The following is a 14,789-nucleotide window of genomic DNA, read 5'->3' on the forward strand; positions in this document are numbered from 1 at the left end:
AAGTTAAGGTATCACAGAAACGTTGACAAACTCAGTGTTCGACTTCAGAAAAAATACATCCAGCACAGAAGAGAGAAGGTAGACAAGACACACATGATATAAATGGAAAGCATTAATAAATACATCTTTAAAGCTCTTCCTTTTAATGTAGATGGGACAACTCAAACTGCACAGTCATTCCCACGTGCACAGCCACTGCTACTGTGACAGTTCACTTTCCTTAAGCCAAACTTAAAGAAAGTTCATTTTCTAAGAAAATCCACTTAAGAGAACACTGATTTGTAGACCAAATTCAATCTGCTGATATTACAGCTTCCACAGGCATTATGATCTTAGAAAACTCTGCAAGGTGAAAGATGATTTAATTTTCAGATGGGAAATAGTGAGTTAGGGAAAAAAAGCAAGGTAAAGTTGAAAGACCATCAATAAACAGGTTTCCAGAGACAAATTACACAAGTTTTTGCTATGGGTAAAACTCTTCTTCATTTACTCTTCTAATTAGTACCACTGTTTGTATAAATACTGGTTTTATTTCCTCCCCCAGGATTTACTCTCTGAAAGGAGGAGGGGCACTGTTCAGGCTTGTACACGGCTTTATTTTAAAGGAACAGGTAATAAGTCTCCTTACTTGTCCTCTAAACCAGTCCAGAACTATTCTAGTTCTATACAGATGTTAAAACGTAAAGGTTTTTTCCACATTGGCCAAGTTGTGCAGTCTTTCACAATATCAAACCAACAGGGGTCCGTTTAGCATTTTAAGTTTGTGAGTATTCTGGAGCAAAAGCAAGCAGCCATTCTGCAGGTGTTGCTTTCTGGTGTCCTCTGGCACAGTTGTTCTCTGACAGACTGGCAGCGTTTCTTGTCAGAAAGTGTCACCTGGACTCATTGCAGTCTTTAAAAAACAAACAAAACACCCAACACCCTGCTTGCTGGATTTTACTGAGACTAAGGACTACCCACATTTTAGAAGTTCAACTTCGGGTTCAGATTCTGTCCTTTCCCATTTCTCATCTACCTTGCACTGAGGGCTCCTGCAGCATCTAGTGCTGCAACGAGCACTCTGAAGCCTCCAACAGAAAGCCGCTGCGTACAGCGAGATCCTGCATCAGCAACTGGCTGGAATAAAAGCACAGTTGCCTATGCTTTGCATGGTATGTTTCAGCAAACTCATCACGGATGTTCATTTTTATTAAAGAGAACATTAATTGGGGGATGAAAAAGGGAGCAGTCACCAGCTGCAAGTTGCACATGAACTGGGTTATGGGCCTGACATCTTACTTCCCTCCTTCTATTTCAAGACTAGCAAGATGTCTGCGTTTACTGGTGAAGAAGTTACCTGAGCACTTTTGCTGTTTGAGAATTTTATGTTTAGGTTTCATTCTGTCTGCTGGATAACTGGGAATGATTGTCATTATTGTCTGTATACATGGGAAAGAAGAACAGACTTACTGAAGTTGACAAGTTACCAAAGCTCCAAGAGGCTTAGAATAAGTGCAGTCTTAAAAGGCACATAAAAAGAACCCCTAAACCTTTCTAATTTAAAGCTCTTAAAGCAGACATTTATTTTAGAGTACAACAAAATTACTAGATTGAGTTCTGAGCTGGTAGAGCATGCATAGCACAGTTAAAGAATCTTTTAAAATACAATAACTAAAGCCATGCTTAGTCTTTCATTAAAGGAAAAGAAGTGAAAGATTTGCATAAAAAAGCCTAGGAAGACATAGAAACATACACAAATCATAACTGCATACGTAAGATATGAAACAGATCCATTGCACTTCTCAAGTACCAGCCCGGTAGGCTGAAATTACTTATGTCCCAAGCCATAATTCAGCATGACTTGAAGCATGCATAATAAGAATGTTACTCTATTTGCAAAGCTTTTAAAAACAGCCCTTAAAGATGCATAAAAAGGGAGAAAAAGTTGATAAATCAGCTTCCTAGAGACTATATTAGAATTTTCCTTTGTGATAAAACATGCAAAAGATACACACCTTCTCCTTCACCCACTTCAGCACGATCTGGCTTTGTTTCTTTGTGCTGTCCTTCTGCCACTTTCACTGCCACGGCTCTGCAAATAGCTCCCAGCTTCCGATCCAGAGAACGGACTCCTGCCTCCCTAGTGTATCTAGCAGAGAGACAATTATTTTACTGGTGAACATTCTTTCTAAGAGAGGTTTCTTTTAAATAATCACACTTTTGTTTTTAAATACATCCAAATAAAATGATATTTGAAAGGCAGTGAGAGCCTGGACTACTCGAATAAACCGGAAAAAAAAAAAATGTCATGTGCTTTATCAAAATAATTGTGGTTTGCTGATAAAATTGTAAAGACACACAAACAACCAAGTGGAAAGAAGACATGATTAACACCTGGTGTCAAACCTTACTGAAATGCTAAACAATGCTCTAACAGCACTGAGCTCTTCACAGATGCATAAAAATTATAAGGAAGAACTATTTTAAAACTCAAAATCGAGTTCACTGAAAGTTGAGGAACTGCCTGAAAAGAGTATTTTCTTTTAGTTTACAAATTAAAAAGAAACACCAGACAATAACACTCACTAAATGCCAAAATGCTGTTCCTGGTCATAAAATACTTCAATTCACTGAACAGCAATACACTTTTTCCATTGAAAATGAGCTAGTTTCAAGTCCAAAAGATGTTGTGATCAATATCTTTGCTCTCACATCCAACAAAAAAGTAGCTCTAATTAACACAAGCTATTTAACACACACCCCATTTAATTTTTTTAACCCAATTCCAGTTTGTAGACAAACGTGGTCTATCAAAATGCTAATTTCCATTTTTTGTATGAAAATGACAGAAAAGAAACGTCATTTTTTACAATAAAGGTTGTCTGCTGCCACCATAGCTTGGCACACTGAACACGCAGCAATACTAGCTTCAAGTGTTTCCGTTTATTCATAGCGCCTTGCCAATTGTGTCAGCAGAACTGACGGTGAGCCACACGCAGAGCCGGAGCAAGGAATTCTCTAGAGAAGGAAGGATGATTTAGTTTAGACAGCAGAGCCAGACAGAGCTCAGGAAAGAGCAATTCCATAAATTAGCAGTTGTTGAAATTCTGAAGCTATTGAGGCCAACAGATCTTAGGTTATCACTTTATAAATGATTTACTAGTTACCAGAAAAAATAGTTATTAAAACTTAAAGCAGTGAATAACAGATTTACCTGGTAATTATGTCCAAAGTGGTTACTTGTGGAATCTGTATTTGCTGTGGAGTCAGGCCATGTTGTTCAAGCTGTTTAGGAATCAAGTGCCTATGTGCAATTTCAATTTTTTCTTCTTGTGTGTATCCTTCAAAGGAAAAAGCGTATGTTTACTCATCTTTTTCCTTATACGCTACGATACAATCAAATTTCTTACCATTTTTAATCCTACCTGATTGAATTTAACAAAAAAAAAAAAGCCAGCTATAATTTAAAAGGCTGTTGGTATGAGAATTTGTGGTTATTCATAACTTCATGAGATCAAGAGGAACAGAATTCTAGTCTTTCAGAGATCTCTTTCTTTATTGGACTCTGTTACAAAGATGCATCAGCCAACAGCCAGTTAGAATACAAACACATCAATTAGTGAAAATTACACAATGTACCTCCATATACCTGGAACTGAATTTTCTGAAGTGCAATGCTAAATTTCATTCTCATGGCAGAGGCCATAGTGGAGGCATCTTGACAATGTTTTAACGATTCTGGCTGTTCAGTCTAGTTTCCCGGCAGGCTTACCCTAAAGAACTGCTTTTCATTTCAGGAAAAACACCCCAACACTGTTTAAGGCCTTGCAATAGCCATTTAATGAAAACACTGTAGTGTTACCTGGAACTTGAATAATTTCCATTCTGTCCAGCAGAGCAGGTGGGATGGTAGCTGTTGTATTGGCCGTAGCTATAAAAAGGACTTGGGACAGATCAAAGGCTACATTTAAGTAGTGATCAGTGAAACTGTGATTTTGTTCTGGATCCAAGACCTTCAACAAGAAAGAACACAAAATTGATGCAGTTGCTCAATTAGAAGTAAATAAAATATGCACATTTTTATTATATTTATTTGGATCTGTCAAATCTGACTTTACATTCATAAAATGAGTTACGAATATTAATAAAGCCTGACCTTGAATATCCTGCCTTGTTCCAATTACTCTGTAACTACATTCCACACCCCATGAAGAGAAAAAAAAGAAAAAAAAAGTCATTCCCCCATTAGTTCTTTTTACCCTTTTCTAAAGACGGCTGCAGCATTTCTCCAGTCATCAAGTACCTCCTGTAAGCTAACTCCACGACCTTTCGCAGATGGCAGAGTGGCCCTTTCAAGGACTCTCAGCACCCTCGGAAAAGCAGTCCATGCGGTCCCATGGACTTGTATAATTCTCTCAAGTAATCCCTAACTCCAACCCTCACCTGCTGCTGGTAGCTCCTCCTGCTCTAAGCACACCAACCTGAGAGATCTCACCGTGAAGACCAAGGGGAAGAACATAGATTATCACAGCCTTATCTGCCCCACTCATTCAGCTTTCTCCAGCTGTTTACTACTAACCTAATCGTAGCTCTTCTTACTACCCATGACATCCCATGCAAGTCTTGACTCTAGGGGAGCCCTGGCTTTCCCAACACAATCTTTGCATTTTTGTTTTTTCCCCAAATTTTGCAATTAAAAAATGGAGACAAAATTAAACAAGCACTGAAGAACGACACCACAGTCTGACCAAACTAAAAAATTTACTGCACAGAGTAGAACTATGGCTTAAATAACAGCATTGTCTTCCTATTGCTTTCAGTACTATTTATGTGTGCTAATGTAACAGGCGCATATATTTAAGCTATTACTTGAATAAGCTGTTTTTCTGCATTAGGTCATAAATAATCTATGTGGATCGCAAGTGTACTAAGGTGCTGTCTTGTGGGGTTTTTTTAACAGTACTGAAAATTGGAAGTTCATTGTACATGGCAATCTACACTTTGCTTCTACATCACCACCCGTGAACCACCTCCATTCCACCCCACCTTGACGTACGGCCACACTTTTCCTTCCCAAATGATGAATTACCTATGCTACACCGGCATGGAAAATTCTCACGTTACAAATAATGGGACCTATGCATCTCCTGAGAAATAGCGCCCTGCTGTCAAAATAATTCATCTTCCTACACCCAAATGAATGCACCCCTTGTCTTAGCAGCTTGAACTATAGCCAAGAACAGTGCTGATAATTCTAAAAAATGGAATTTGGGCACTTCTTAGTTGGTTATGAAAGAAACTATTCTGAATTTTCACTACTCTTAAATTCTGTTCAGTCTTTGAAAAGTTAAAAATCTTTAGAACAGAAGTTTTATGATCACAACAAACCAGCAAAATACTTTTTTTCACAGAATGCCAGAAACAGTGCTGAACTTTTTAAAAAATGAACAATTTCTGATTTATTTTGAAGTACTCCACAGATTTGAGACTACTATTTGGAAGTGTATTGCAGCTGTAATAAAACAAAAGTTATACGTTCCCCTTAATAGTGAAATCTTAAAACGTACTGAAGCATATGCCTAAATTCTAAAACTACAGTTGGAACTCGGTGAATGCCATTGTTCATTGGCTATAAGCTATTCAAAGCTTCACTGCTTACCCTCTCCAGCAAGCAGCTGCTATCATTTACTCCATTCTTTACCGAGGAAGGCAAAGGCCTTGAAGTATCCTGACTAGCCAAGTACACTGATGCATAATTCAATCAGTTATAGATGTTTCTTACCTCCACTAATCCTACAAACTAGCCCTAAAATGTAAGGGGACTCAACAACAGGCAGTGTATCCAGCATAGCATCTACAAACTGTCTTCAAAGAAACCAGATCTACAGGAAATATTAGTCTCCCATTCAAAGCCCACTCTTGCAAAACTGATTTAAACAGCAAATCCTAACCCAATTTACCCTTCTTTTTTTCAACACTGGTAACACAGTATTTCCCATCTACTAGCTGAAGCACTTGCAACTACTTCCAAAGATGCTGAAAAACAATGTATTCTCTCAGACCAAGTTGTCGCATTTATCTTAAGTGCATGTTTTTCTCTCCTTCTAGTCTGCAAGTTAAGAATCCCACTACGTGGTAAACTGATGTTTACAATATTATTTACAAAGATATATAAAATACTGATGCCATACTCATGCGCAAACAATGAGCATGTATCCAACAGAGGTAAAGGAAACTAGTCAAACCCAACATAGATTATATCTAAAAAAGTGAATTATCTGAGATACAAGGGCTACAGTTTCTCTGGACTAATAATTCTTTGTCGTGGTAACAATTTCTTAGAATAAGACATAAACCAGTATCATGCCTATATGCATTTTCCAAAGCAAACAGAGCTACTCTTCAGCTAGGTATCCGTGCTAAAGGTCAAGTTCAAAAGTTTTCAAAGATACTCAACTAATACAAAATTATCAAGTACAAAAAGAACATTCAGTGAACAAAACAACGTGGTTAATTTACGGCCAACAGCTCACAGGCATACAAAGGCTTCTCTGTACCAGCTTTTTATTACCACAAAATCCAGAATAAGTTCCATTAACATTTAATTGCCTGTCTATGCTCCTGGTCTAATTTCCCTGCATACAAATACTCACTATCAGGCACTTGGATCCATTTCTGTTTTCTTCTGTTTTAAACAGAGGTCATCTAAATTTAGACTAAAATATTCCCGTGTTGATGAACAGTAACTGGAAATAGGAAGACATTCTGTTTTGCTTAAGCAACAACTCTGCAGAAGCACTAGAACTAAACACATATCTGGCAATTATAAAACATCAAGCTTTGCTTCCAAGCTTACAGGGCATAGCAATTTTCTTCTTGAATATATTCCATGGTAGACAGTCAGTGAGAATTTAACACACCTACACATTAAGGAAAAAAGGATGTGTCTTTTATGTTTAATGACGGCACTTACCAAACAAGCAGCAACAGGCTGAAAAACAAACGTGCCATTTAGGTGACCACTTACTATTGTTTGCTCTCCAACATAATAGCCACCTTTGCTCATTCCAGATGGACTTTCCAACAAGGTAAACCACAAAAAGCAGATGAAAATTAAGCTGTTATGTCCAGGCATGACTTGTCCATTAGAAGAGGTAAAGCACCTGCTTCAGGATGTTTAGACAGCAGTAGAGAGGTATACAGATCTCACATGGGAGCAGCCCAGACATGGTTAATAGGGCAATTACTTCTCCAGATGCAACTAATGGTCAATTAGCAATGACTTACATGAAGACTGCTGCCCCAGCAGACAGTTGGAAGCTAACCTGACCAGTCTCAGCTGGAAAAACCCATGGCAGGAGCCGAGTGGAATATCACTGAGAATGTGGTTTTAAAATGAGGAAAACAGAAACATCCCAAAGCAGCAGCAAAGCATAAAAAATTCAAAACACAAATAACTAAAAAATAAATTAATTTCATTTACCATCACACACTTGACATGACAGAACAGAAATGCTAATTCTCTATTGCAAAACAAGGTATGAAAAATAAATTAAAAGAAGAGGCAAAAGTTGAATAAATTAACACTATTAATGTACAGATCTGGATTCATGATTGGAACACTTCCAAAAAAGGTTATGATCTTTTCAAGAAATGCCAAATAATTGCTTCATTACTAATTTTGACTGCCTGGCAAATAAGTGTCAGCTAGCTAACAAAATTTCATTCTCAGGTATTTTTTTCATCCATGCATTGACAAGATGTAGGCCAACTTAGTTCAATATCTAAAGGAGAAATGACAGAAGAAATAGCAATCTTGGAAACAGAGCTCATTACCATTAACAGCAAAGAGTAAATAAAATCCTGTAAGTGAAAAGTACCAAGGAAATGTGTTTGAATACTTGTGACACTCCCCTACTTTTTCTTCTGGCACTTAGAAACTTCTCATGCACCCTAGAAATGTGTACTACACACTTGAGAAACACACAGGTAAAGGACCATAACTATAATTTTTAAAACTTAGAAAGGTGAAGCCATGGCATCTTCCATTATTTAAATTATTAGTAGTTCACATTAACATGCAAAGATCAAAACAGAGCTCTCAAACCATTGCCTGTTCATACACTGATTTTCAAAGAACTAGTTGGCCTTGTCAAAACAGTAATTTTACACTCTCTAGCAGGAACAAAATAATGACATTTGTAGAAAGTCAATTGACATTTCATTTGCAGAAAGTCATACAGCATAGAGATGAGCTCATGACACCTTAAGTAGCATTTTTCATATTCAGATCACTGTATTAAGCACTGTCAGTCAAAAAGAGCCATTAGAATGACACTAAGTAAATATCACCAGAACCACTTTCATCCCACCTACAACTACCCAGCTACAGAAGTTACCACACCTTAAGCCTGACAACTGAGATGCTTCTAGGATTATGCCCTAAATCATTTCAGTGAAAGTGAGCCAGGCTAGCTCAAAAAATTTGGACAAATATTTTTTATTAACCCAACTACTTTTGACTGAAACAGGTAAGGAACAATCACAGAAGTAGTTCAGCTGAAACAGTGATAGGATGGTAGCCCCTACAGCCAGAGCAAACATAGGAGATGTAGAGAGTGTAAAATACAGCAGTATAAGGAAATTCTAAGCGTGCATAACACCAAAACCATTAAGCATGCTAGTGCTACATCTGCTCCGGACTACCTCAATTGTTTCAGCCTAATCCAGCCTTGCTGTGCCATTACGTTCCTTGTCCCCTCCTTCCCTCATCATCAATGCCAGCACAGGAAGATGTATACAGCCTTCTGCAGTAAGATGCCAGAGCAGGGAAATGCTCTTTGTCACTTCCCCCTACCTGAGGAGATGGGCTCCTTCCTCTCTTCAGCAAATGGCTAGAAAAAAAACGCTGAATATGCAAATCAGTGGAATGAGGAATCGTACTGGGATATCATCATGTGTCATACTCCAGAGAAAAAAAGGGTTCTGGCAACTCATCACTGCTCCCTGCTACAGACTCCTCTAACAGATGAAGCCTGCAAGGCCTAGGTCTCAATTCATCTTCTTCACAATCGCTCAAGTTTTAGCCTCCTGAAATCCCAACAACTAACCTAATAAATAACATCTCAACAGTTGATGGATTTACAAAATATTCCAACAGTATCTTGTTCACCAAAGTCCTTACTTGTGTCTCCCAGATTTTACTTGTGTCTTTAAGCAAGTCAGCTTTAACACCTCTAAATTCTCTGTGATAAAATAACTGCACCACATGCTTCAAAATTGGATTCATTTCTATCTTGGTCTGAGTCCCAGAATTTCAGAAAAAACACACTTAACAACTGACTCCCATGGAAAGCAAACACTCACCACATCATAATCAGTCAAGAAATGGGGATCTGTGACTTAAATTAAAAACTTAAGTTCAGAGAATTACAATACTAATTGAAGAAATGCTGCTAAAAGTACATGCAGCTATTCCATATTACATGCTAGGTAAAACGCTCAGCTCCAACATAAGCTTGTACCATCAAAAGCTTAAAAAATATACCCAAATTGTTCCAAGAAAGAAAGGGAAACCTTGGAAAAGTCCAGCTACCGTCTGGCTCTCTAAAGCTCTTTCTTATAACTAACAGCATTTGGTCATTAAAAAAAATCAACGTCTTGAAATTCCCCAAACAAGTATTAGGGCTTGAACAGTCTTTAAATATAGAAAACACTTAGCAAAAATACATCCTTGTGTTTAAGTGCCGATCACTTTGGTTAAATATATCTTACTTGGCATACTATAAAGGCATTTGTATTGTGCACAACTGACAGAAATCCGCCGTCAAAACATAGTAGCTAGTACTTAAATAAAAAAAGCTGACACTGTCAGGCTATCATTTGTCCAGTGAAGCTTCGTATCTATTCCAGTATTTTAATTATTTTTTATTACAAAAGAAAGAATGCTTGTAATTTAACACCACTTACCTCAAGCAAGGCTGCTGCGGGATCCCCCTGCAAGCTCTTCCCCAGTTTATCAACCTCATCTAACAGGAATACTGGATTGTTAACCCCAACAGTCTTCAGTCCATTGATTATACGGCCAGGCATACTGCCAACATAGGTGCGCCTGTGAAAAACAAATGTATATGGGGAGAGAGGGGCCAGACACGTAACAGAAGTAGAAACATAAAAAATAAAGGAAAACATAAGAGTAAGCAGCTTTGTAACTGTTCTTGCTTTTTTGCAAATCTAGTTGATAAAAATATGGAATATGCATCTGAACTAATACAAGCAATTATCAGCAGATGAAAATTCCAGTTCCATGGTGCACGAGTTGGTCTGGAAAGATAAAACATACGCATTAAAGTTTATCTAAATTTTATGGTTTGCAGGCATTTTACATGATCCAGTACAAGCATCCTTGTACTGTATGAACAAGCAGAAGCAGATTTGTGAATCTCATTAACAGTAACATTTTAATAAGGATGATACTGGGGTTTTGTCATCACAAAAGAGTTCACACAGCATGTTACAAATTAGGATAAAATTCCAAATATGCTGAATTGTCGATGTTCCCAGATATACATCATACATTAATTAATACAAAAAGTAATTGTATTTACTATGACACTTCAACATGAAACGAAAAACTAGAACAGTGCAACAGAACAAGGAAGTTATGAGTCTGAATTTATTCAACAAAGGTAGAAAAAACTTTTCTACACAATGCAAAAGCAACTACATTTTACATGCATATTTATTCTTTCTTTGCTGCATTTATTACAGCCTTTTTTGCTTGTGCCTAACTAAACAAGATAATATAATTAAGAGTGTGAAATGCTGGTCACTCACTCAAGAAGACAGAGGCACATAAAGTGCTGAATTACAGTACCTACCTCATGACCCTCACAAAGCAGATATGCAGAACAGGCCTGCTTTGCCATATGATCTGTTTTAATACAATCCAAAATAAGCAGGATGACATTTAAAAAGACAAAACCAAACATGCCACGGGAGTAATTTCAAAAGATGCTAGAGAAGACTTTAAATATAAAAAAACACAACAAAACAACTCAAACCACACAGCAATAGTGTTAGTTCCACGTAACGTTTAACCACTGAAGGAAAAAAAAATGCAGTTACTGTATTTAATTCTAGATCTAGGCAAAAATAAAAGCTTTTAAGATCTTCTAAATAGCCAGAATTGCAACAGAATTTCAGTTTGCCTATCACTTCTTTCATAAGACAGTTGCTAATGACTGGTGCAGCCAGCATGCAATAGTTTATCACCTCACTGCTTTTGTGTAGTCTTACTCTGCAGCGAGTGGATTCCTCTCCACTGAGGCTTGCACTATATAACATTTATTACAGATCAAGAACCTGCATGGGAGAACTATTATAATAGCATGCCACTTCACTCTCCATCTGCACACTGTCGACCTTGCCAAAAGAATGAGAGGATTCTATTAAATGCAATCAGAAAACTACAAGACCAAAGAATTGAAGTTCACAGAAGTGAACCTTCTACTGGTGCAACCAAATTAATCATTGTAGCAATCTGGTGGTTGCTTTTGGTTTTTTTGTTGTTACTTTTTTTGTTTTGGGTTTTGTTTGTTGGTGGTGGCTCTGTTGCTGTTTTGGTTTGGGTTTTTTTTAATTTATTTTGGTTTTGTTTTTTAACAAAAGCCGCTAACTGCACAAGTAAATAATTTTATATGCTTCAGAGAAAATGCAGCCTGACTTTTTCAATATTCTATTTATGCCAGTAATAGGATAACATAATTAGGTAAACATTACACATTCTTTCTTGCTTGGTACATCATTCTCATGCACATGCTTAAAGAAAGTACACTTTCTTAATGAATGTTTGTGTTTTTATATACATAAACTTCTATCTGAATGCTACAAAATTTTGACATATCTATGTTCCATCTAGTTTTAAGAAACAGCTTTGGTTTATAAAAAAAAATGAAGGTAAACTGGGTTTCTTTAGTCAAGGGAAAGCAGTGTGAATAATCATTCTTTCTCTCCCCGCACCATCCAATTGCACAGGTCAAAAGATAATAAGTGTTAGGTACCAAAAGGTTTTCTGAATAATAAATTTGTTTGTTTATACCCATGCACACACATATACCACTTTTAAAAACTTTCTTGGGAGTTTTTCCAAATAGAAGCACTTAAAAAAACCCACCACAAAACAGGAAGAGATTCTTCTTTCCTGAGATTAAAAAAAGCTGTTATTAATAGATTGAAATACTTCCCCCGCAACAAACAACCCTGAAAATAGACTTCAAGTCACAGTCATTTTAGATTCAAGTAGATTTGGGTATTTAATGACATATTTACACATGTGGAAGATTCTCACAGGTACAGGATCTTCCAGTAAGACTTAAGTGTTGTACACAAGTTTCTTGACATTTTAAAATAAACCATACAGTAGGTAGGCTGAAGGACAGTGGATCAAGATCTGTGGTGAAGAAAAAGCAGAAAAAAGCAAATACTCAAGATAACTTACAACAAGTCAAGTGAGATCAATACCTTGGAGAAATACAACTTTGAAAGTATAAAAATTAAGCAGCTTTTAAAGCAAGCAATAAGAAAAACACTCTAGCAGTGACAGAAAATCATTAAAATTTTTTTATGCACCCTGTCCAAAGTAAGCCTTGGGTCATGAGCTACCGTATAAAACACTTAAATAGAAACCACAGTCCAAATGAAATGGATCCAGTGTTATGAAAAGGATTAAATGGTTCCCTATACAGCCCAGGAGTTCTTCAGGAAACTCAAAGGTCAAAAACAAAGGAACTATTGTTGAAAATATGGAGCAGTTCCACAAAATCCACAGAATGAGGGTTAACAGATGAGAAAGGCGGACAGTGGCTAGAAACATTCTGCTCTTCCTTTTACTACCTGACAATTGACTGTTCTCAGTCTTCCCCTCTTGTACTGTCTTCTCATTTGTATGTTCAATCATTGCTAGACTTGGCAAATCTAAACAGCTAAGCCTAATATAAATGTTTAATTACTGCACTAAATTGCAAATAAAAGCATGCTTAAATTTATTTAAGTAATTTGATCAGGTATCATAAAACAGAAACTATGACTACAAATTTTAGGATAACAAATACTTAGGTATCTATTCACTCTTCCCACGTGTAACAGTCTAAATCTCCAATACATCTTCATTTATTAGAGACAGATCAATACCTATTTTATTACACTATTACTCAAAGACTCAAGATCTCCAAGGCAAGTAAAGAATGCTAATGCAAATATCATATGTGGGATGACAAAGAACACTAGCATAGTATTATACCTTCAATATACCAACATAGGTAGCCTGTTTTAATTTCTAAATGGTTATTATGGAACGCATCTCAACATGAGCTTTCGGTAAGACACACCCTGCAGATATTTACATATAAAACCACCAGAACATATTAAAATTACAAGCAGATATGGCCATTTATCTGTCTGGACATTAACCTTTGCCTTGTAACTGGTGAAACTGCTGTTTGTGAACAGTAGCCACCGAATGTGATGTTATTAACTTTCATTATTTTAGCTAGAGCTGAAAGGAGGAAAACCAATATTCTTCATTAGCATTTTTGATGACATGATGAGGCTTTGCTCATTTTTTGATGCACTGTTTCTCTCTGTGCATTAAACCTAGAGAGTCAGCTGCTTTCCGTTCAAAACAGGAAGCACAGATAAGTTTCCTGGTTATCTCACTTCTGTAGTAACAAGTTAAAAAAAAAATCCTTAAGAGCTCATGCCACAAAAGGTCTGTAGTTTAGTAATATTTATTTTTATATCAGTGAAAAGGTACCTTTAAAAAACCCTAGAGTTGTCCAGCATGTCATTAGGAGCTATGCTAGAGTTGTCCAGCATGTCGTTAGGAGCTATGTATCCTAGAAAATGCAAAAAGACAGCTGGGAAATCTAACCTTGCTGGCCCTCCCAGTGTAAACTGGGAATGTGTTGAATCAGAACCCCTAAAGCAGTACCAGTATTACCAATGAAAACACATCTCACTTTCTTTGTACCGCTCTAAAGACAAAAAGTTTTAAATTGTTTTTAGCTACAGCTGTTTTCAAGCTGTAGGAAAAGATAACAAAGTTAATGCCACCAAAGAAACTATTTCTAAACACAGTTGCACAAGGTCAGAGGCTATATTTTTGCAAGGACGGAGGCTGTGTTTACTCAAGCGCTTTACAAATGTATCTATGCTTTGTACTTGTGTAACACAGCTACTGCTCTCACAGGTGAAACCCTGCGAGGTTTGCTTTTTTTCCCTGCTGCAACAAGGGCCCTGTGCCCCACCTCTGCTAGCACAGCTGTACCGGCGAGGAACGACGCCTTTTCTCACACAGATGCACCTGAACAAGTCTTCAGCACAGACCTAAGTCAGAAGTAAACTATCCAAACTTCTAGAAACTGAAAAGCAACAGTAATATAAGAAAGAGTGCTGCACAGAGAGGTGAGAGAGTGAAAAAAGAGCCTTACAGTGATCTCATCAGCACGACTATAAATAAACGGTGCAATTACATCTTCCCTTTTAAAAATAGAAAGTCACACACACATGCAGAGAAGATCATATAGTTCCTGTATTAAACAAAGCATCAGTACTGAGATCTTAAATGCAGTAAGCTTCCGGGGAAAAGGTTCTAAATCATCCCTCAGGGTGCTTTGGTTACTTTTTTTTTAAATACAAGTTAACAACAAATGTAAACCTGCAAACATTACCATAAGGTACAAATGAGTAGTAAATGCAAACAACAGCTGGAGGTTGTCTGATAAAGCAGTTCTGGTTTTGCACCAAGACAA

The 14,789-nt window shown here is 37.1% G+C and overlaps 1 protein-coding gene across 1 annotated transcript in view; it reads right to left on the reverse strand.

Moving 5' to 3' along the window:
* Positions 1 to 14,789, reverse strand: part of LONP2 (lon peptidase 2, peroxisomal) — a 43,224-nt gene that overhangs the window by 18,421 nt on the left and 10,014 nt on the right. The window contains exons 8-11 of the mRNA XM_055726766.1: positions 9,949 to 10,090; positions 3,842 to 3,992; positions 3,194 to 3,320; positions 1,995 to 2,128 (exon numbers count right to left, since the gene is read on the reverse strand). Of these exons, the coding sequence (XP_055582741.1) occupies positions 1,995 to 2,128; positions 3,194 to 3,320; positions 3,842 to 3,992; positions 9,949 to 10,090 (554 nt within the window). The remainder of the gene's footprint in view (positions 1 to 1,994; positions 2,129 to 3,193; positions 3,321 to 3,841; positions 3,993 to 9,948; positions 10,091 to 14,789) is intronic.

This window comes from Falco cherrug, chromosome 14 (assembly GCF_023634085.1).
Source record: "Falco cherrug isolate bFalChe1 chromosome 14, bFalChe1.pri, whole genome shotgun sequence".
NCBI classification, from domain to species: Eukaryota; Metazoa; Chordata; class Aves; order Falconiformes; family Falconidae; genus Falco; species Falco cherrug.